The sequence below is a fragment of the Hevea brasiliensis genome, chromosome 1 (assembly GCF_030052815.1).
Source record: "Hevea brasiliensis isolate MT/VB/25A 57/8 chromosome 1, ASM3005281v1, whole genome shotgun sequence".
Taxonomy (NCBI): domain Eukaryota; kingdom Viridiplantae; phylum Streptophyta; class Magnoliopsida; order Malpighiales; family Euphorbiaceae; genus Hevea; species Hevea brasiliensis.
In genome coordinates, this window is record NC_079493.1 from 24771879 (window position 1) to 24795652 (window position 23774).

General features: G+C 31.5%; 3 protein-coding genes across 4 annotated transcripts; 1 reads left to right on the forward strand and 2 right to left on the reverse strand.

Moving 5' to 3' along the window:
- Positions 1–232: 232 nt before the first annotated feature.
- Positions 233–1662, reverse strand: LOC110644314 (uncharacterized). The gene is made up of 2 exons (XM_021797019.2): positions 1331–1662; positions 233–699 (listed from the first exon to the last, which is right to left on the reverse strand). Exons 1-2 carry the CDS (start codon positions 1446–1448, stop codon positions 311–313), a joined length of 507 nt encoding a protein of 168 aa, XP_021652711.2. The 5' UTR covers positions 1449–1662; the 3' UTR covers positions 233–310.
- A 3506-nt stretch (positions 1663–5168) lies between these two features.
- Positions 5169–8684, forward strand: LOC110644310 (protein FAR1-RELATED SEQUENCE 5). Of its 2 annotated transcripts, none has more exons than XM_021797014.2 (3): positions 5169–5402; positions 6578–7272; positions 8079–8684. In XM_021797014.2, the coding sequence occupies exons 2-3, from the start codon at positions 6721–6723 to the stop codon at positions 8262–8264; spliced, it is 738 nt and encodes a 245-aa protein (XP_021652706.2). In that variant the 5' UTR covers positions 5169–5402; positions 6578–6720; the 3' UTR covers positions 8265–8684. The 2 variants fall into 2 exon arrangements, with proteins under 2 accessions (XP_021652706.2, XP_021652707.2); XM_021797015.2 differs by having other exon boundaries at positions 6610–7272.
- A 2409-nt stretch (positions 8685–11093) lies between these two features.
- On the reverse strand, positions 11094–12289 carry LOC110644309 (calmodulin-like protein 3). The gene has a single exon (XM_021797013.2). It carries the CDS (start codon positions 12115–12117, stop codon positions 11470–11472), a length of 648 nt encoding a protein of 215 aa, XP_021652705.2. The 5' UTR covers positions 12118–12289; the 3' UTR covers positions 11094–11469.
- Between the last annotated feature and the right edge of the window lie 11485 nt (positions 12290–23774).

The following is a 23774-nucleotide window of genomic DNA, read 5'->3' on the forward strand; positions in this document are numbered from 1 at the left end:
CACCTAATATGGCCAGTGATTCAGTGGCTGAAAGTATACTATACATTTGACTTCACTTTCCCAATTCTCTTACTAAAAAAATATAAATTAATTCAACTTGATAGAACACTTAAATTTTTTTATCTGAACAATTAGAAGAATAATTTGATTTTCGAATTCATCACACTATTTAAGTAGGGAAACAAGAGAGCGAGAACTTGAAATTAGATTTGCTAGATGAGTAATATGCCTGTAAAGCAAGCCAAGCGAGGCATTATTTATGCATTTCGTAATATTTAAAGACATGATGTACAAAAACTACAATTGTAAGCTAACGGAAAATACTTGTGAAGATAACGGCCAAGGCTGCGAGAACCAAATAACTGGAACCAGCGTAGCTCTGGGAGCCTTCATTAGAACCATGGCGCTGGTGATTATTATTTTGGTGATGGCTCATAGCCCCAGCAGCATAGAGAGGAACGACAGTTGAACCATGCCTGTATCCCTCATGACCATTAATCTTTCCGCCATGTGCGCTGCTTCCGGTGGAATGGCTTGCATGTCCACCTCCATGACCACCTCCTCCATGGCCACCACCACCTCCACCCCTCCTGTTTACTGAGACGAGCCGCTGAAGCCCTTTTGCAACTTCAAACTTTCCTGTCATCCCTTTGTCTCTGCTAATTTTTTGGTCTGTAGAATTTGGTTCCTGATGAAAGTCTGCAATTGTGGCACCAAGTTAAATGATACACCTTTCTAAAGCAAGCAATATCTAATTATTTGCAGAATCATTTTTACACAAGCATACCATCTAAACAATGAGCCTCTAATTCTGCTCAAATTAAGTCATTTGTAGAATCATTTTAATCAGGTCTGGCAAGGAAAATCTCCACTTTTATGTAAAAAGAAATAAAGAAAGAAAAAGTAAAGCTGGTTACAAAGCTAAAGGATAAAGGAATGCCCTTTTCTTGAAGGTTTGGTGGAATAATCTTCTTGACAAAAGCAGGGTTAAGAAGATTCCATCCCGAGGCTAAAGTTAAACAAATCCATCAAGTTATAGATTTGTGCAATAGCAGCCATTGATCTATGAGGGTCCTTAGATGGTTTGGTTTCATAAACGTCTATGGTTGTGCATGCACTAGTGCTCTTGGCAACAATTAATCAAAAAGTTACACTGTTCTTTAATCTCCACAAACTGAATGAATTTAATACTTGAATTTCATCCAATCTAATATTTTATTGAATCACAACACAAGTGCACTAAGAGCTAGAGGCTATAAAAAGCTAACAAAACATTGATTAATCATCAAAAATTTAAGAATATATATAAAAGAAAGGGATGGGAAAGTACCAGTAGCGGCAGTGGAGGTATTTTGCAAGGGATGTGCATGCAGAAGATGAACGTGAAGATGAATTTGAAACAAGATCATTATCACCAAAAAGAACAATCCCAATTTCTTGAACCCCATTTCATTTCCCTCTGTAATCCCACAAGAATTGAGATCCTTGCCTACTCTTCCCTTTTATGATGCTGTATCAGTAGTGATGAAGAAGATGCTTGTAGGTTTCTCTTATTGTTTTAAAGCTTTTCACACTTTCTAAGGGTTTCCAAGAAAGTGAGGGTGGTAAATGGGCAAGAAGGTTGCTTGGCTTGTTTAAGAAAAATGGTAAAGAATGTGGCTTTTCTTAACCCATGAGCAAACTTGGATGCCAAATTGCCAATAGTCTTTTTTGATTCACAGGAAAATTAGGCTTTTAAACATAAGCTAGTGATGACAGTTGGTGAGTATAATATTATGTTAATGCCTTTTTAAAACAAAATTATTACAAATTTTATAATTTGTTGATTTTATTACAATTTTAAAATACATTTTAAACTATAATAGGATATATTTAAAGGCAAATACTATTTTTCTCAATTTTTTATTAATTAATTTTTTTTAGTTAATGTGACAATATTTTATTATATATAATCTATCTTAAAAAGTGTATTTTTTTCTTAATTTAAGGTGTATTAATATTTTTTATATTTTGAAAATTCTTAATTATGAAATAGACATTCGATATATCAATATTGAAATAACCACATAATTAAATAGAATTATTGATATTTTAATAAATTCCTTTTTTCCACATTTAATATATTATATTTTCTTGCATCTTAATTATTTTCTATCCAAGGTAACTTAATTTTACTTTAGCTTCATTGTGACTTTGACTATGTCCTCCTCTTCCTCACATCCAGTCTTATACTCACAGTGAGTGACCTTGGTTGTTGTCCCTAACATGTGGCGAGATATTAAGAGGCCCATTATTTACCCTTATGTAAAGGGGTACCAATGTAATAGTCAAGTGATGCAATTTTGTGATGTTATTTCTCTTTTGCCACATACCATGTTTCTCAATCTCTCTTACTGAATTTGTGGTTTTCAATTTGAGGTTGTTAAATTTTGGTGTTCAATGGTTTGATATTTGATATTGAGTTTGTCGATTTTAGATGTATAGAATTCAAAGAATCTTAAATTTCAGAGGTGAGCCAGGCCTCTCTGAAAGAACTGTAAGTCCCCTGGAGAAAAAACTGGAATCGACTGACAAGAGGTTGGTCGAGATATATCTATAATCTCAGGAGACCATCCTCAAAGAACTTAATAAGAGATACTCAAATGAAGTCTTTGGCTGGATTGATGATCTGTAGATGGACGCCGAGAAGCTTGATGCTGCCCAAGGAGAGGGAAGGAAGCAAGAGAGGGATATGAGCATACTGGGGCTGGGGCCGTTAATGCTTCTGCTGTATAACTTTATTGTCTTGCCTTGTATTATTTTTCTTTTGAATGAAATGAGTTTATCTTATTTTTCATGCTTCTATCTTTGGTCTCTATTTACAATCTTTGTCGAGTATCTGTTCATAAAAAGGCATAACAGAATAACTTGCTACAAAATTTGGCCAGGTGAATGCCTTGAACAAATAACAAATATTTGAGTAATTATTGGTGATTAGATGCCTTTAAGCGATGATCTTTTCTTTTCTTTTTTTTTTTTCATTTAAGTGACGTTCTAATAACTTAGTAAATAAAAAAAGAAATTTAAAACGTCAATTCATATTAAATTTGGGCAATTTAATGCCACAACGAGAATTGGTTTCTCACAAACGGCATCAATGATACTATTTTAATATCTTCATGAGTATAAACCTACAAAGAACACCGATAAATTAGCTTGGGTAATCTTTTCGATGCTTGCTTCAATCAATAATGGGAACAGAGATTGAATGAACGAAATTGGATTTGAGAAACATACTTGGGAGTCCCCTTTGATAGGACTAGGACTCCAATTAAAGCAGAATGCTTATTTGCTTGTAGATAGAGTTTGCATGGGATTAGGTAGAGCTGAGCAATCGGTTCAAACTGAATTAAATCAAACTGAATCATTAAAATCGAATTGATTGAATTACTATATTTTAAAAATTGAATCGAACTAAAATAAGTAAAAATCGAATCGAACTAAATCATTCTATTTCAATTCAGTTCGATTTGAACCGATCAGTTTTGAGTTTTGATGAGTTTTTTAATGTAGACTTGATTTTCAAGTTATTTGATATGATTTTGACGTTGAATTGAACTTAATAACCATTAATCAATGAAATTAAATAATTCATATATATATAATTACATATAATTCAAAAATTTCATACAAAAATAAATCAATTTAAAAATTAATAAAGTAATTTTAATCGGTTCGATTTAACTGATTTTTTTCTCTCCAAAAATGAATCGAACTGAAATAACATAAATTTTTAAAACGTAAAACCAAACCGAACTGAACAGAATTATCCTAAAAACCAAACTGAATTATCAAATTAAAATGATTCAGTTCGGTTTAGCAGTTCAAACTGAATAGTACCCACCTCTAGGATTAGGATTCAATAAAGTGAATGTCACGGTGTCCAATTAATAAGACACAGTAATTGGTAACTGAATGATGACTCTGTTTGAGACATATACTTGAGTCCGAACCATAAGATGGCTTAGGTCATAACAATCAGGCACCCAGTTGACCAATCCAAATGTTCAGGTATTTGGAGACATACTGTATCAGGGATAGTTATGATGAAGGATGAAGACTGGAAGTAGAATCATGGTTTATCCATTTTTCTTTTACCTATTCCGAGGTGCTTGCGATATTGATTGATGGGATTAAGCAAGAAGGCGAGAATCCAACTTGTTGAGTAGACCTCGGAGAAAGAGTGGGGGAGGAAGGGAAGGACATTGGTGATGGATGTTGGGGTAAGTTAAAGGGAGAGGCAATGGTAATACATGATGGATGGTAAAACAATGGAGATGATAACGAGGGATGAGGGGGTGCAAAATTTTTTATGGCTATCACATTAACATTTTAATCTAGAAATTAACTGTTATATATAAAAGAGTTTAGTGTGCAATAAAATAATGTTAAAAGAGTTGTATTTAATAAATTAAAGTTAAAAAATATATTGTTATAGTTTGAAATTTATCAATCCATTTTAGACTATGTTTGGATAAATTTTGAAAGAGGAAGAAAAGTAAAGGAAGGAAAATACTTTTTATTTTTCATCCTTATTGTTAGATGAGTAGAAAATAAAGGAGAAAAAGTAAAAGTTGGTATTAAAGATAAAGAATAAATATGCAATTTCTTAAGCATAAGTTTAATTTTCCGTTTAATTTTTTATTTCTCTTCGATTTAAAGAGAAAATAATTAAAAGAAAATAAAATTTATTTTCTTCCCCTCTCTTATTTTCCTCTCTTATTTGAATAAAGGAAAATATCTTTTTAAAAATATTTTTTCCCAGTTATTTTCCTTCTTTTTCTTTTTCACCTATCCAAATATAGTGTTAATACAATGAGTTATTTTCCTTCTTTTTCTTTTTCACCTATCCAAATATAGTGTTAATACAATGATGTTGAAATTGCTTACAGGTTTATAAGGTTTGGAGTTTGTGTTATAAATATAGCTAATTATATATTAAAAAATAGTTATTATTTTTTTATATTTTTATTTTTTTATCATAAAAAATACACACAAAATAGAGAAACAAAATTATTTTATTTTTAATTTTTCTTAAATAGCCTGAAAAGGGTAAGTTTTGTAATCACTGTTTGTTTAAAATAAAAAAAATATAATAATAATAATAATTTGGTGTTTGATAGAATAATGAACTTTTAATACTTGTCTGTCCTTGATCCTTGCTAAATATTGACCGCTAGATCAAATATCTGCCTCCAGATCCCCTATCTGAATTCCTCACTCCATCTCCATTTCAAGAAACAATCTTTCCATACTCCCTCTACTCTTGAGCACACACCCGAACCACACTGAATCACTTGAAACTGCTAAGTGGCGAAAAAGATCTCAAAAAGCTGCTGTTAACACTCACCTCAATAACCAAAGTAAGCTCAATTTCCTCCTTCGCTTTTTTTTTTTGCCTGTTTGTCCGGGTGTGTTTGGTTAATCTTTGAAAGGCATGTAGTTTTTTGAAGCTGAAGACATGGGATGGTATATTTGAGTAATTGATGAAATGGGTTTCTGATGAATTGATGAGAATGTGAGTGAATGATGCAATTGGTTTGTTTTCTTTTCTCTGTTTGGTTACAGTAAGGGCTTGAGTGGAAATGTGGGTTTATTTGTTGTATTGTGCTTTGAGCCTTTTGACTTTTTTTTTTTATTTCAAGAAAATGGGAAAGTTTGATCAAGTTAATTAGTTGCAGGTATTAGTTAAATTAATTACTTTTGATTCATATGGTATTTTTATTCTGAACAACCAAACAAGGGTTTTGTAGGTAATATGCTTCTGTAAAAGACATGTGCCTTTAGATGAATCTACAAGTTACTTTTAAAAGCCCTCTTTAAAAGGCAAAATGTTTCATGGTTTTTAATTTGTTTTAAATGCAGGATTTATATTACCTAGAAGGAAAATAAATAAATAATAAGAACACCCTCTTAATGCATAATGGTGATTGAGGAAAGTGAATAATGCATTTATTATGGATTTTGTTGTTTGTCACTTTGAAATGAGAGTATCACCTCAATTACTTGGGCATAGGCCCTTGGTTCCTAATTTTCAATGTATTCAAAGTCTAGATTTCAAGTCCTATTTTATTTGCTTTTTCTCCATATGCTTAGCATCTAATGGAGTTTAGTTGAAAGGGATGAAGCTGAAAATATTTTCCACTTATTTTAAGATTTTTTTGTTTTTGGGGTGAAGGGGTAGGGGTGGTAGTAGATGTTGATAGTGAAGGGAATGTATTCCTACTTTTGTTTGTAAGAACCGGAAGAGGGAATATCTTTTAGTAGTCATTATATTATGGCTTTAATAATCTATTGATCTTTTTTGCTTTCTCATTTTAAATACCTTGGAAGTAAATAGACAACAGCATCTAAGCATAGTTTTTTCACAAATTATTTGATCATTCTTTGATGTATTGAGATGTAAGAATTCAAGGTGACATTGAATTGAATTTTGCTGAGAAAGACGGAAATTGTATTGTACAAAATGTGTTTCTTGAATTTTCTGCTTATGTATCTGCAATTCACATGTCTATATTGTTTTGTATCTCTGTGCCAGCTCAAATACTTGATGCGTTCTCTTACCTACAGCGATGAAGGTGTTGGTGTGCTTAGCATCAGTAACCATTGCTTACGGCTAAGAGTGCAATTGTATCCATTCTGTTAGGCTTATTGGATAGAATTTCCCTTTCTGGGGACGGAATGACCAGCACCACTGATGGACACGAATTTCTAGATAGTGATGGGGGCTCAGATGATGAAACTCTTGAAACTTGTGAGGAACATGAATACACAGAAGATGGACTGTTGCCAAACTGCAATTTGCAAAATGGTGCAGAAACTTCTACAGAACCATCAATAAAAAATTTAAGTGCTAACAATTTAGAACCATATAATGGGATGACATTTGCATCATTAGATGATGCAAGAGATTTCTATTATGATTATGCCAAGCGGACAGGTTTCACTATTCGAACAAATCGGATCAGACATTCGCTAAAGAACATGGCAGTCATAGGACGTGACTTTGTCTGTTCTAGAGAAGGTTTTCGTGCTGCAAAGCATGCACTGAGAAAAGATAGAATTCTTCCCCCTAGGCCTATTACTAGAGAAGGATGCAAAGCCATGATAAGGTTGGCTGCAAGAGATGGTGGCATATGGGTAGTTACCAAATTTTTGCGAGAGCACAACCACAAATTAATGACTCACTGTAATTTTCCTGGAGAATTGCCAACCATAAATATACTCAGTGAGGTATGTTTGAGATAGCATTAGCATAACTGTTTTCGTATTTATAATTAGGCTTCAATCCTGCATCTTGAATTAAAGTATGGATTTTTAGTTCTCAGATTTTGAACTTCACATTAACAGCTCTACTAATTCTTGGGGCTTAACCCGTATTTGGATTTCCTGAAATTCCAAATCTATGTTCTTGAACTTCACTCATTTTTTCCCCTTGCTGGGACACCTCATCTCATCCAAAACCCATGTCTTCTGCTGCTAAAATTCATAAACTGATTCAACCTTATGAAACTGAGTCATTTCTTTAATGTGCATGTGTGGATATTACACAGAAACATTGTTCACAGCAATGTATATGGAGTTCAGTGGCTATTTGTCATCAAGCTATTCAAGGAGTATATATTGTAAACTTCAGTCCTGTGCTTTTCTTATGGTTATTGTAATTCATATGCTAGGAGTTTTAAACCGTTTCCACCTATATTTTGCCATGTTTTCATTCGCTCTCATCCATTGATATATTAGTGCTGTCAAGCTTGCATAACTACTGAAGTGCCAGGAATGCGTGATTAAAAAAATATGCAAAAGGCATGGCTAGAAAATCCATTGTCTATCAATGCATGTGTAAGACCAATAGTTTGCACTTGCACATAGGTTCTTAAAATTCTTTGCTGGTGATGATTCTGGGAAAAATAGTAATATGCTATAATTCATTCATCCAGTTCTCCTGATCATATTTTTTCCCTTCATGTTTCTGACCGTACTTCTGTATTTGGCTTTACCATCATTCTTAAACCCTCCATTCTCCAACATGATTGCAGGAGGAGAAGGATAAGAAAATCCAGGATTTATATGATGAGCTGCAGCGTGAAAGAGAACGATCTGCAGCAATTCAACAACAGCTACACATGATTCTTAAAGATATTGAAGAACATGCTGATTTTATGTCTATAAGGGTTGAAGACATTATTAACAACTTGAAAGAAATTGAACTTGGCAATCTGTAGTTGTGAACCACAGACACGAATGCAATTTGTAGTTAGAATGATAATTGAAGCCAAAGTAGAGCATGGCAAAACTCACTAATACTTAATTTCTTAGAGGCTGAGCATTATCTCATTGACCTGACACTGTTGTTTATTGGAGAGCACTAACATACAATAAATATAACCTGTGAATCTCTCTGGTATATTTCCATTTTTCAACTAGTGGAATTTAGTATAATATGTTTGAAGAAAGATGGTCACTGCATATTCACACCTGAAACTTGATGGTGAGCTCTACTCATTTCTAAGTGCTGATCAGACTTTGTTAGTAGTACAAAGGGTCAACTGTATTCTCTGTTTCTCTCAAATTCTTTTGGCAAGACCAATTATTTAGTTTTTGATTTTTGTTTTAGTAATGAAACTTTCTATTTGCAGTTACAATTTTTCTGGGTTGATGTTTTTCTGACCTAACAGACTCCAGCCATAGTGACATTGTAATCATTCCATTGCATTGGCATATTGTACAGCACGCTGGGTGCATTAGCCTACATATTAAATGGTGTCAATATAACAAGAAAATTAATACAATTGTAAACTAGATATTACAGATAAACTTACTTTACCACATTTCACAACTTAAATTCTTTGGTAACAGTAATGGTTCATTTGCTTTATTAATGTAAATAAGTGGTTGATGCTGTTCTTGAATTTTTTCTGCGGATATGTAACTACAAGTTGCAAGATAAGAGAGAAAACAATAGGCTGTCAAGCATAATATAATATAAAAAATTTAAAATTAAAATTATTTTTTTTAATTACTTGAAAACTTTAGAACCGAATTCCTATAAACAGGATCAAAAGTCAAGCATAAGAGTAGAAAAATTGTCAATTGCCAACATCGATTTGCATGAAGTAGGAGAGAATCTCAATTTGTCATGGAGACAGTTGAGGACAACTTGCCAGACACCTGAGTTCCAGCAATATTCCATGTTTCCCCGCAATTCTTTTTGACTAGCAATTGCAGGATTTTTTTTTTTTTATTAGAGTTTAAATTTCAGATTTTAAAGTATTGGAGATATAATTTTTAAAATATTTTTATATTCAAATAATTTTTTAATATTAAGAGAATGGATTATAATTGGTAAAATTCACTTCTAAATAATTTGAATTTAGATTAAAATGATAATTACTTTTATTTTTTTACATATAATTGATTTTAATTCGAATTCAAATTCGAAGATTTTACAATTTTGAAAATAACTCCAGTAATACTGAGCTAAGCTCATTGACAAAAAATTCTTCTTACAATCTGCTATTCTCGAACCAAATTTCATGTACCGAGATTAAGTTCATTTACATTGGTCTTATGCATTCAGAATAAATAATCCTAGAGTGATTTTCAGCAGAGTCGAAACTCGATTGATAAGAAACGAGAACTCCAATTTTTATTGACTAAATTAATCCTGTTAACTGTGAATGATATTTACCTTTATCCTGAAAGTATTAAACATCTTTTATCAACTAATTTTATTTGGAGTGAATAGAAGAGTTTGTTCAAATATATTTTGTGGCATCACTAGGATAAATTGCTTGCAATACTTGCAGAGACCATTGAACATTTTTATATTCAATAGTAATGAAACTACACAATTCCAAGCAATCCTTCTTCATTCTTTGAACTTTGCACACCTTGTGTAGCATGCAAGTTTAATTTTAAGTCATTTATGATAAAATTAAGATAACTGAATACTTTCTTTTACTTCTTTTATAGAATAAAGAGTAGATAAGAAATTTATAAAATAACACTTCTGATTAATTGAAAAATAGATACAAAATTTAAATTATTTTTTGAATTTAAGAAAATGTGTTTCATATATTGTGAATGGCAAAACAAGTAATTCAAAAATACTAAATAATCTCTCAATTAGATATATTATATGTCTTGCTAAAATATATTTTATTAATGGTTCTATAAATATTAAAAAAAACCTTTATTAAATCGGAGAAAAGTTTATAAGGAAAAATTTTTTAACATATTTGATTTTATTAAAATTGGAACCCTATGTCTTACGGGTATAAAAACGATGTCATGAGACAAATTTTGATAATTAGATCTATTGTTTCACATTGATTTGGAATATAGACTTTATACAAATATAAGATTTGAGTAAATCTCTTGAATAAATTTTAATAACGGTCTCTGAACTTATATAGTTGTAACACTACATTCTTTTAATTTTAAAATATAACATAAAACCCCTTAACTTTCAAATTTAGCACAATAAAATCTCTCTAACTCTCAATTATTAATTTTCCAATTAGAAACTGATGTGAACAGCTTCCACATAGTGTTTTGTCAACATTTCTCTCTCCTTTCTTATACAAAATGTAAAATTATTCTCTCTACATGTAAAAAATTATTCTGTCTATGGAAAGGAGAATGTTCAATTTACGCATGGCTTGAGAGGAGAAAAGAGACATACTGAATAAGCTCCACACTGGAACTGTTCAGGTTAGCGTCTAACCGAAAAATTGGTAATTAAAAATTAGAGGGATTTTACAATGCAAATCGTGAAAGTTGATGAAATTTTATATTATATTTTCAAGTTGAGGGACCGTAATATTACAACTAGATTTGTTCAGGAACATTGTTAAAATTTATCATAAATCTCTTTCCTTTGACTAATTAATTTTTTAGGTAGAGTTAGACTCGATCTCTGTTTTTTTATCTCTTTTTTTTTGTGATGTGTTTACTTATAAACTTTACTTCACCTTGATTTAGATAAGCACTTTCTGTAAAATATAAAATTTAGGGAACACACGGTAAGAAAGAATAACAGAAAAGGAGGAAAAAAAAAACATTAATACTGAGATTAATCATAAGTGGGAACAATAACCCAGCAAGCCAATCCTACAAAGTATGAAAACAAAAACACACCCTTGAAGCTGCCCATCAGCAGTCATTTTTGGTGACAAAAAATATTGTTTCAATCCTCCTAATTTTGTCCCATCATTCCCACTTGTTTTCCAGGTTAAAATTAACCCAATGACAGATCAATCATGATTTGGCGTTACATCCTTTCAACACGTGTCAACAACCCAGACTGTGGCCCACCCAATGTTTGACAACATCAGATCACCATTTTTCTTTTGTCTGAAATTTGATGATCAAATTCAAAAATATTTACAAACCTTGAATTAAAGAACTGAAGGCGTAATTAATCAGTTAACCCAAAGCACTAAATCCACCACCTTTCATCATTTGCTTAAACTCCTTGAAATTGACCATTCCATCACCATCAACATCCACCTTCATGATCATAGTCTTGCAATCTTCTAAAGTCCTCCCTTGTTTAAGCCCAAGAGCAGCCAACACAGATCTCAACTCATCAACAGTAATATACCCATCACCATTTTGATCAAACACATTGAAGGCTTCTTTCATGTCCTCCTCCTCGTCACGCTCATCCATAATAGATTGATACAAAGCACCGAACTCATCAATGTCGACACACCCATCACCATTAACATCTATATTCTGTATCATCTGGGTCAACTCCAGATCAGGGATAAAGATACCCAGATTCTCCAACGAGTCATTCAACTCCTTCTTGGTGATGCGACCATCCCCATTTCTATCAAACATCTGGAAAACGCGTGCGAGCTCTACTGAGTCCATTCTTTTTCTGACAACGGCAGCGGCGGAGGAGGAGGAGGAGGGGGGAAGTGTTTGTTGTTTAAAGAGGGAATTGCCTTGGTGGGAGCACCAAGAAGAAGGAAGAAAGAAGGTCCTGAGCTTCTTGGGGATCAAATAGAGAAGGAAAGAATTAAGAAGATTGTAAAGAAGGAAAATAGTTAGCAAAATAGTTGGCATTTAGAGGAGTGTGGAGAGATTGGTGTGTTGGGTGATGTTTATTATTTGTTGAGAAGATTTTGGAGACTAATTTTGGTCCCTTTCTTGCATTGGGTATATATAAAGGGAAGAGCAAGGCATGTTGGATCCCAAATATATAAAATAAATAAATTATGCCGTCTTGGGTGTGTTGTCTTTATTCTTTAGAGCTGGTTTTGGCTTTTGCTTTTTGCTTTTGGCTTTTTGCTTTTGGATGCTTGCTTGGACTTTGCACTTCTGTTTTACGCGCATTGGTTACTAACTATCATTAATAAAACACTGCGCATTTTGTCAAAAACGCGTTGCCATTATTGTTGTTTGGTTCTTTGAGGATTAGAGCAAACAACACACTATTAATTTATTAAAGTTTCCAAGTTTGTTTAGCGACTTTTCTCATGGCTGTAAAGAGCACAATTATTGGAATTTTGAGAATAAATTCATTAAATTAAATATTTATATTTAAAATTATAAATTTTTTATATATTTTTTAATTAATTTTACACATATTTTGATAATATATTTAATTTAATTATTATTAAACTCATTTTCATATAAATTTAAATTTATATTAGATATGCTCAACTGTAAATATGTCCTCGTTAAAATTCATTTAATATATATTTTACAATTATTAAGATTTACTTAATACATCTCATTAGTATTGAAATCAACAATTTTAATGACAAATGCACATTTTCTTATTCATATACTTGTTATACACATTTTAATTGATTTCAAATAAATATTGATATAAATATTTAATTTAATAATTATTACTTATTTTTCATATAATTTCTAATTTATATTAGATGAGCTATTCTCATATAAAAGCGAATTCAATAGTTTTTAAATAAAAATTTTTTTATTAAATTTTAATTAAAGTTTGAAATTAAAATTTTATTATCTTAATAATATTTTAATACTACTAAATTTTAATTTATTGATTGAATGTGTCTATTTGTATCAGATGTAAGCTTTACCATTATTAATTCAGGAAGGAAATGCAAGGTTAAAGTAAAGTTGGATTTTTTTTTTTTTTTGTTTAATCAATCAATGGCTTTAATTTAAAACCTCTGTATTTATTGATAACATTGAATTTAGTTTATTTTTAACTTTTTATCTAAATTAATTTAAAAGTTTTAATTTAACACAATTTAATTTAAAAATTGAAATTTTTATGTTAAGTTTTTTATTTAAATAAAAAAATTAAAAAGTTTAATTTTTTAATTTTCTTGATTTTAAAATTAAATTTTCTTGATTTTAATTTTCTTGATTTATCAATGGCATTCAATTTAGTTCATTTTTAATTTTTTTTATCTAAATTAATTTAAAAGTTTTAATTTAACACAATTTAGTTCAAAAATTGAAATTTTTAGTTAAATTTTCTTATTTAAATAAAAAATTAAAAGTTTAATTTTTTTTAATTTCCTTGATTTTTAAATTAAACTAAACTTAAATTAAAATAATTATATTAATTTAAAAGAAAAATTAATAATAAATTTAAGAAGTGATTAAAATTATATTTTAAGAAAATTGATGTTAAGAAATAAATAGAATTATTGTATATTTAAAAAAGTGTAAAAATAAACCAAACATAATTTATTGAAGGAGGGTCACTTTTTTATTTAATTCAAAAAGTCGTTAAGAATTATGACCGTTGATAACGGATCTAGGAGTAGTGAGAGTGTAACGTTGGGCATTGCAACGCGCCAAGAAGAACGGTCGAGATGATAGAGACCGTCGGATACTGTGTCAACGGCTATTATTTTATAGCGCGATTGATGGGAATTTGACACGTGGCGAGTATTAAAGGACATGGCATGCGTGTCCAGAACGACCGATATCTTGGCCACTAAGCTAAGACTCGCCTACGCATGCTTGCTATTCGACGTTACGGTGGCCAAACTTTTTGGTTGGATGCACTTTGCTGGGACATCTATAGCTTTTTTTTTTTTATTAATAATTATTTAAATATTTAATTAATGTTGATGTTGATGGTCAAAATTACTTTTTAAATAATAATTTTAAATTTTTTTTATTATTTTAATATTTTTATATTTAAAATTTATTAAATTTAATTTTAAATTAATTTTTAATATTTTTAATTAATATATTTAAAAAATATATTTTTCATAACAATATCAATAACAAATTTAAATATACAGTAAGTCTTTAACTAAAACAATTTATAAATTTGAGAATAATTTCAATAATTTATACCATCTAATTTCAAGTTTAAATGTTTAAATTAATTAAATTTAAAAATTAAACAATTAAAATTATTTTTATAAATTAACCTTTTAATTTAAAATGGCTTATAATTTATAAATTAATAAAAAAATTATATAATAATTTAATAGATATTCAAACCAATTTACAATTTAAATTATTTAATTGAAATTCCAAACAAGGAAATATTATATTCAAAATAAAATGAAATTTAAAATATCTAAATTTATTGACTTGATTCATTTCCAATCTCTAATTATTGGGTATTTTTCTTATTATATATATATATAAGAAATTCTTATTTGAATTTAGCCTATTATTAATTTAATATATAAATACGTGTGATTTATATATTTAATAAATAAATTTCATCATATATTTTATATTTTAAATGTATAATAAATCATATTTAAATAAGAAAAATTATTATATATATGTAGAGAGAGTGGAAAGCCCTCATATTTAATATATCTACAATTAATATTAGACTATGTCCACCATTGTTTGAGTAATAATTTTTAGTAAATCCTTTTATAGTATCTAAATCAATATTATATTATTTTTAATTGTCCAACTTCTTTGCGTTTGAATTAGTACAAGGCCACACCTTTTACACTATGTTGGAGGATCTTTTTTTTTAATAAAATTAAATTAATAAATTAAAAATATTTTAATATTTTATCTTTTATATGCTACTTCTTTAGCACAATATTAAGCTGGATGCAAGTATTAAACTATTATCTTCTCTCATGAATATTGACCACAAAAATCAAATTAGAGTGATAATTAAGTTATGGAAAAGACCACGACTAGGTCTAACCCACTTGAATTTGCTGGGTATTCTTGGACGGCTTGAGACTTATTATATGTATTCTATATACTTCTTGTGATAGTAGCATAATCTATAATTTAATTAGAAAATAACCCATAAATAATTGATTTGGGAGGAGGATTTTTTTTTCCCTTTTAAAAAAAATTATTATCTTTCCTCTCCTTATATGTAGGTGTGGAAATCATATATATTTATTATTTATTATTATTTTATTTTAATTAGCTAATAATAATTTAATATATTTATAAAAAAATAATATTTTATTGGATGGCCTGCTTATTTATTTTATATATATATATTATTTTTAAAATTAAATATATATCTGTAATCTGAACAATTCAACTCAATAATAATTCTTATCTCATTCTATACCTAATTAAACTCTTCAAAAATATATACCCTAATCATCTTTTTCTGTTAAACTTTGCTCTCAAGTCTGTTTATCTCCTCCTTTTTCTACCAAATACTGTTAACAGGTATTTTTATTTTTGTTTATTTATTGTTATATATGTATATATATATATAAATATATAAAATTTACGATTTATAATTTGATGTGCGCAGAGAATTCATAAATTCTTACTTTTCTATTCATCACCTTGGATTATATTTTCAAGGTAAAAATTCTCTTTCTTTGTTCAATAATGGGTGAATTTGATTTTATTTTCTTTCCTTGATCTGTTACAACTACTCTAGAAATTAATTTTGTTTTCTTTGATAATTGGTATTGAATTGGATTGATCATTATTACTGTTGGACAATAGCTGATTTTTATTAAAAAAAAAAGAATATATAAAACGTTTCCTCTTTTCCGATACTTGTGTGTGTGTGTATATATATATAAGTTATTTTATTTTATTATTATTTGATTTTTTCTTTAATATTTTGAGTGTGTAGGAGATTTAAATATTCAATCTGTCAGTTGAAATTGTCTCCCTTCCATTGAAAATAACTATTGTCTTGGAGGTTCCAGGTGAGTGGTAATTATAGTACATGGCACCATTTTAGTCCCTTTTAAAATTTCTTTTATATATATATATATATATATATATATATATATATATATATAGAGGGATTGGTGCGACAGGGACGTGGAGCCAACTCTTTTGTTTGTGTGTGTGTATATATATATATATAAGTTACTTTATTTTATTATTATTTCATATTTTTCTTTAATATTTTGGGTGTGTATGAGATTTGAATATTCAATCTGTCAATTGAAATTGTCTTCCTTCCATTGAAAATAACTATTGTCTTGGAGATTTTAGATGAGTGGTAATTATAGTACATGGCACTGTTTTAGTCCCTTTTAAAATTTCTTAGCATTAAATTTGTTATTAAATGAAATTTTAAATCAGTATTTTAATAACTATTTTACATGTGATTTTCTAGAGTTTTATTTTATTATTAAATTTTATTTCGATTTTAATTAAATAATTGATTTTGTCAATTATCTCTATATTAGAGCCATTAGGATTCCGGAAACAGGCTTTTAGTGTCTTTATATTGATTGATATCGGACTATAAAATTTACTGATGTATTACACTGAATTTATTTGAGATTGATTTGATTTTATTGACTCTCTGAAATTATTAAAATAAACTATTGGAATTGCACTATGAGTTATTATTTGCTATCTGGAATTTTTTATTGATTTTGATTAATTTGTACAAATTGATTTTCTGTTTTGAATTGGTACCTGTGCCCAGTGTCTGTTTCTGTTATCTGGCCCTACCGTGTAAACTATCACACTATTAGGTTGCATTGTCGAGTCATAAATCATTGCAGTTTATGGTTTGTATTATTATCATATGCATTGATATCTGTGAAAGAGGAGAAAGGTATCTAATATCTGGTAGCGCACTTACCATCTGGCCTTTGGTGATGTGGGGTATCATCACCCTGGTGTACTGTACCATAAAATTTTTATTGAATGAATTTCTTTTATATATATGTTTTATGAAATTATTTTATTAATGATTTTGATAGCATGAGCATGATTTTATTGAATAGAAAATTTATTATGAAATTAATCAAGTGTCTGTCTGTTCCTATTCCGTTGTGTGCTACAATTATCATTCACTGAGCATTAGCTCAAACCACGTTTTCTCTGTCTGTTATCTGTTTCAGATCAATAGAATTCTGTAGCTGATTCAAATATTCAGTCCTTTTTCTGGAGAATGACAATCTTTGATTTGTTTTCATGGTATGCCCGAATTCATGTTTCCTCGGGCTAATAATTAGTTTAGGTTATTGAACAATTTAAGTTGTCATTTGAAATCTGTAGAGACTCCGCAGTTTATTTATGGGATATTTATGATGTTTATTCAGTATTTTATTTATTTAGATTTTATTTATTTTTTTTGGGATTAGTAAGTGACAATATATTTATTCAAGATACTCTGATAAGGCTTACATGATTTAAGAATACTTAAATTATGCGCCGGTCACGACACAAAATTTTGGGTTGTGACAAAGTTGGTATAAGAGCTAGGTTGAGGTCTAGTAAACCTGCGGAGCATAGGATCCTTAACGTCTTTTCAGTTTATCATTGCTTTAGATGCCTGCATCCTTCATACTTTTTCACCTATCTTAATTTGACTCACATTTTCAGATTTAATGCTTGTTTATTAAAATGAATAGGTGCTTGGGTTTGTTAGACATAAGAGGAGAACTAGGGCCAAGGGTCTTAATGGTGAAAACCTTAATCTAATAGGGGAAGTACCATATCAAACTATTAATTCGACATCTGAATAGATGCCTATGGCTAAGACTGGGGTACAACCATTCCAATTAGCTACTGCAGCTCAAGCACCTAGAGCTGGTCAGGTTATTGTGGCAGATCTGGCAGCGGGATTGTATGCAGTGAATCATGCTATTAATACTATAACTAAGTACCTTACAACTCAACCACAGCAACCAGTGGTTGACCCTATTTAAGCACCAGCTCAGGATAGGGCTCGATTCCTTGACTCTATAGACTTTCTCAAGCTAAAACCAAAGGAGTTCACTGGAGAGGATGCATTAGCTAATCCCTTAGATTTTCTAGATGACATGGAGAGGTGTTATGACACTATGGGTTGCAGTAGTGCTAGGATGGTGATGTTGGTAGGAAATCAGCTTAAGGGAGTTATTCGTGAGTGGTATCTCTCTAAGAAGAATGGGCCACCCGAAGGTTCTATCCTCTGGCCTGAGTTTCACTCTCTCTTCTTAGAGCGATTTCTCCCTCCTAGTGTTTAAGAGGCTAAGGCTTTGGAGTTTGAAACCTTGAAGTAAGGTAAAATGACAGTTACAGAGTATGAGATGAAGTTTACCAAATTATCCCGCTTTAGTAAACACTTGATTCCAAATGAGAAGAAAAAGGCTCGCAGGTTTGAAAGGGGCTTACAAGATAGGCTAATTGATCGTGTAGCTCCTTTACGACTACCTAAATATGAGGAGGTGGTTGATCGGGCTAGACAAATGGAGATGTATGATGATGAACGTTGGGCTCGTGAGCAGTGCAAGCGGTTTAAGAAAGATAGTCAAGGTAATCAGTTTAACAGGGGACAGAGTCATCAGGGTTTTTATCAGGGTTTTCATCAGGGTAATAAGTAGGGTTCTCAGTCTACAGTTAGTAATAGGGCACATCAATCTGGAGTTGGTCAGGGACGTGAGCTGAGGACTCATGTAGGGAATGCTCGGTATAGTCAGATTAGCACTGGGCTTGTTTCCACTCCTTATCAGCATTGTGGTAAGCCACATAAGGGCACTTGTCATTGGGTCACTGGAGCATGCTTTAGTTGTGGATAGCTGGGACACCGTAAACAGGACTATCCTACTAGTGAGATAACTCAGGGTACTGGTCAGGCAGCACATTCTGCTCCCTCTCAGGTTCAGCCAGTTTCACAGTATAGTGGTAGAAGTCAAGGTTTTGGTGGTCGTGGTCAGGGTGGTAGAGGTTCTGGTGATAGAGGATCTGCTCAAACTCAGGGACAAACATCTGGTGGTAGAGGTCAAGTCAGGGTTTTTACTTTGACTCAGCAGGATGCTCAGGCATCTAATGCAGTAGTGACAGGTACACTTCCTATTTGCTCATTTGATGCTAGAGTACTGTTTGATCCTGATTCCAGTCATTCCTTTGATTCTCCATACTTTTCCATGAGATTTAGTACACCACCTACTTTGTTAGAGTATCCTTTATCTGTATCAACACCTATGGAGAATGCAATAGACACTGATATGGTGTATAGGGGATGTATAGTTCACATTGGAGATAGGGAATTAGCTGCAGATCTTGTTTCTTTGGATATGTTTGAGTTTGATGTGATTTTAGGCATGGATTGGTTAGCCACTTATCACGTTTCATTGGATTGTCATAATAAAGTTGTACTCTTTAAAATTCCTAGAGAGTCAGAATTTCAATTTCAGGGAGATCGCAGTATAGACTCTAGTAATCTTATCTCAGTAGTAAGTGCTAGCTGATTATTGCGAAAGAGGTGTAAGGGGTATCTAGCTTATGTTAGAGATGTTCAAGTAGAAGGTGCAGGTTTGGAGAAAGTTGTAGTGGTTAAGGAGATTCCTGATGTATTTCCAGAAGATTTATCAGGTTTACCCCCGGAGCGAGAGGTAGAGTTTGGTATAGACTTAGTTCCTGGAATTGAGCCCATATCTATGCCACCTTATCGTATGGCAGCCGCAGAACTTAAGGAGTTGAAGGAGCAGCTATAGGACCTACTAGATAAGGGCTTCATTCACCCTAGTATTTTTCCATGGGGTGCTCCTGTGTTATTTGTGCGGAAGAATGATGGGTCTTTGAGAATGTGCATTGATTATAGGCAATAAATAAGGTGACTATGCGTAATAAGTATCCTCTTCCAAGCATAGATAACCTGTTTGACCAACTTCAAGGTGCAAAGTATTTTTCCAAGATTGATCTTCGATCTGGGTATCATCAATTGAGGGTCAAGAAAGAAGACATACTCAAGACGACCTTTAGGACTAGGTATGGACACTATGAATTTCTTGTAATGTCTTTTGGTCTTACTAATACTCCAGCCGCTTTTATGGATCTCATGAATAGAGTTTTTAAGCCTTTCTTAGATCAATTTGTTATAGTGTTCATCGATGACATTCTAGTGTACTCAAAGAGTAAAGAGGAGCATGAGCAGCATTTGAGAATTGTCCTTCAGACCTTACAAGAACACAAGCTATATGCCAAGTTCTCAAAATGTGAGTTCTGGTTAGATAGTGTGACTTTCCTAGGCCATACAATATCTAAGGATGAAGTGTGTGTTGATAAGAAAAAAGTTGAGGTAGTGCTTCATTGGCTTAGACCCACAACTGTATCAGAGATTTGTAGTTTTTTGGGCTTAGCAGGGTATTATTGACAGTTTGTTCAAAACTTCTCTAGTATTGCAGCACCTTTCACTAAGTTGACACAGAATAATGTGAAATTTTAGTGATCTGAGGCTTGTGAAAAAAAAAAGTTTTTAGGAGCTTAACACTCGTTTGACTACAGCACCAGTGTTAGCTCTTCCGTCTAGATCAGGGGGTTATGCAGTGTATTGTGATGCTTCTAGGATTGGTTTAGGATGTGTTTTGATGCAACATGGACTGGTTGTTACATATGCTTCTCTTCAATTGAAAAGGCACGAGCAAAATTATCCAACTCATGATTTGGAAATGGCTACAGTAATTTTTGCTTTAAAAATTTGGGGGCGCTATTTCTAAGGTGAGACTTGTGAAATCGTCACCGACCACAAAAGTCTCAAATACATCTTTGAATAACGTGATCTTAATCTTAGGCATAGGAGATGGGTAGAATTGTTGAAGGATTATAATTGCACCATACAGTATCACTCTGGAAAAGCTAATGTAGTGGCTGATGCTCTAAGTAGGAAGTCTTCTGGTAATTTAGCCCATATATCTACCAAGAGGAGGCCTCTGATGGTGAATTACATGAGTTGCTAGATCAGGGAGTAGAATTTGAAATCGTATCTGGATCATTCTTAGCAGATTTTCGAGTTAGGCCTATCTTGATTGATTGAATTAAGGCTGCTCAGAAGAGGGATTCTCAATCGTGTGATATTATAGATAGTATTCATCAAGGCCAAGCTCAAGGGTTCATGTTAAATGATGATGGAGTTCTTCATTATGGCACTAGACTTTGTGTTCCCAGTGTTGATGAATTGAGAAGAGAAATCATGGAGGAGGCACACCATTCTGCTTACACAGTACACCCAAGTTCAACTAAGATGTACCATGATTTAAGGGTGCATTATTGGTGGGGTGGCATGAAGAAGGATGTTGCAGACTTTGTTGCTAAATATTTGACTTGTTAACAGGTTAAGACAGAACATCAGAGACCATCTGGGTTACTTCAGCCATTGCCTATTCCTGAATGGAAGTGGGAGCACATTGCTATGGACTTTGTTGTGGGTTTACCTAGTATACAAGGTTGTTACAATGCAATCTGGGTGATAGTGGACAGATTGACAAAATCTGCTTATTTCCTTCTTGTGAAGACTACATATGACTTTGCTAAACTTGCATAGTTGTATATAAATAAGATTATTAGTCTTCATGGTGTTCCAGTTTCCATTGTCTCTGATCGTGGTACTCAGTTTACTTCTCGATTTTGGAAGAAAGTCCAAGAAGCTTTGAGAATACGAGTGGACTTTAGTACTGCTTTTCACCCTCAGACAGATGGACAGTCAGAAAGGACCATACAAACGTTAGAGGACATGCTTTGTGCATGTGTTATGGATTTTGGTGGCTGTTGGGATCATCATTTGCCTTTAGTGGAGTTTGCTTATAATAACAGTTATCAGGCAAGTATAGAGATGGCTCCATACGAGGCATTATATGGTCGAAGGTGTAGGTCATCAATTTGTTGGGATGAAGTTGGAGAAAGAAGGCTTACTAGACCAGAGTTGATACAGTTAACTTCAGAGAAGGTTCGATTGATTCGTAATATACTTTTGACTGCTCAAAGTCAACAGAGAAGTTATGCTAACCCTAAGCATAAAGATGTACAGTTTATGGTTGGTGATCATGTATTTCTGAGAGTTTCTCCTATGAAAGAAATCATGAGGTTTGAGAACAAAGGGAAACTTAGCGCTCGTTTTGTTGGTCCATTTGAAATTTTGGAGAGAATTGGAGCAATTGCTTACCGTTTAGCCCTTCCACCTGGTTTTGCATATATACATCCATTTTTCCATATTTCTATGCTTAGGAAGTATGTACCAGATCCATCTCATATTTTGCAATCTCAAACCATACAATTTAGGGATGATATGTCATACGAAGAGCAACCAGTAAAGATTTTAGATCAATAAATTAGGAAACTCCCGTCTAAGAAAGTGGCTTTGATTAAAGTCTTGTGGCATAATCACTCAAGTAGTGAGGCCACATGGGAGGCAGAATCTAAAATGCGAGCCAAATATCTTCACTTCTTTGATTCTTCAGGTTACAATTTTGTCTATTTAAATTCGGGGACCGAATTTTTTTTTTAAGGGGGAAAGTATGTGGAAACTCATATATATTTATTATTTATTATTATTTTATTTTAATTAGCTAACAATAATTTAATATATTTATAAAAAAAATATTTTATTGGATGGCCTGCTTATTTATTTTATATATATTATTTTTAAAATTAAATATATATCTGTAATCTGAACAACCCAATTCAATAATAACTCTTATCCCATTCTATACCTCATTGAACTATTCAAATATATATACCCTAATCATCTCTTTCTGCTAAAACTTTGTTCTCAAGCCTGTTTATCACCTCCTTTTTCTACCAAATACTCTCAACAGGTATTTTCATAATTGTTTATTTATTGTTAAATATGTATATATATATATATATATATAAGTATATAAAATTTACGATTTATAATCTGATGTGCGCAGAGAATTTATAAATTCTTACTTCTCTATTCATCACCTTAGATTCTATTTTCAAGGTAAAAATTCTCTTTCTTTGTTCAATAATGGGTGAATTTGATTTAATTTTCTTTCCTTAATCTATTACAACTACTCTAGAAATTTATTTTTTCTTTGATCATTGGTATTAAATTGGGTTGATCATTATTACTGTTGGACAATAGCTGATATTTATTAAAAAAAAAAAAAGAATATATAAAACGTTTCCTCTTTACCGATACTTGTAATATATATATACACACACACACACACACACAAAAGAGTTGGCTCCACATCCCTGTCGCACCGAACGCACTGAAACCAACTCCACGTCCCTGTTCGTCCCTCTATATATATATATATATATATAAGTTATTTTATTTTATTATTATTTGATATTTTTCTTTAATATTTTGGATGTGTAGGAGATTTGAATATTCAATTTGTCAGTTAAAATTATCTCCCTTCCATTGAAAATAACTATTATCTTTGAGGTTCCAGGTGAGTAGTAATTATAGTACATGGTACCGTTTTAGTCACTTTTAAAATTTCTTATCATTAAATTTGTTATTAAATGAAATTTTAAATCAGTATTTTAACAATTATTTTACATGTGATTTTCTAGAGTTTTATTTTATTATTGAATTTTATTCCGATTTTGAT

What these genes read in the sequence shown, in the direction of transcription:
- LOC110644314 (XM_021797019.2), bottom strand. Translation starts at nt 1,448, where the DNA reads ATGGGGTTCAAGAAATTGGGATTGTTCTTTTTGGTGATAATGATCTTG. An exon ending in TACCTCCACTGCCGCTACTG is followed by an intron (nt 700 to 1,330) that starts GTACTTTCCCAT and finishes CCACAATTGCAG; the next exon opens with ACTTTCATCAGGAACCAAAT.
- LOC110644310 (XM_021797014.2), top strand. Translation starts at nt 6,721, where the DNA reads ATGACCAGCACCACTGATGGACACGAATTTCTAGATAGTGATGGGGGC. An exon ending in CCATAAATATACTCAGTGAG is followed by an intron (nt 7,273 to 8,078) that starts GTATGTTTGAGA and finishes ACATGATTGCAG; the next exon opens with GAGGAGAAGGATAAGAAAAT.
- LOC110644309 (XM_021797013.2), bottom strand. Translation starts at nt 12,117, where the DNA reads ATGCCAACTATTTTGCTAACTATTTTCCTTCTTTACAATCTTCTTAAT.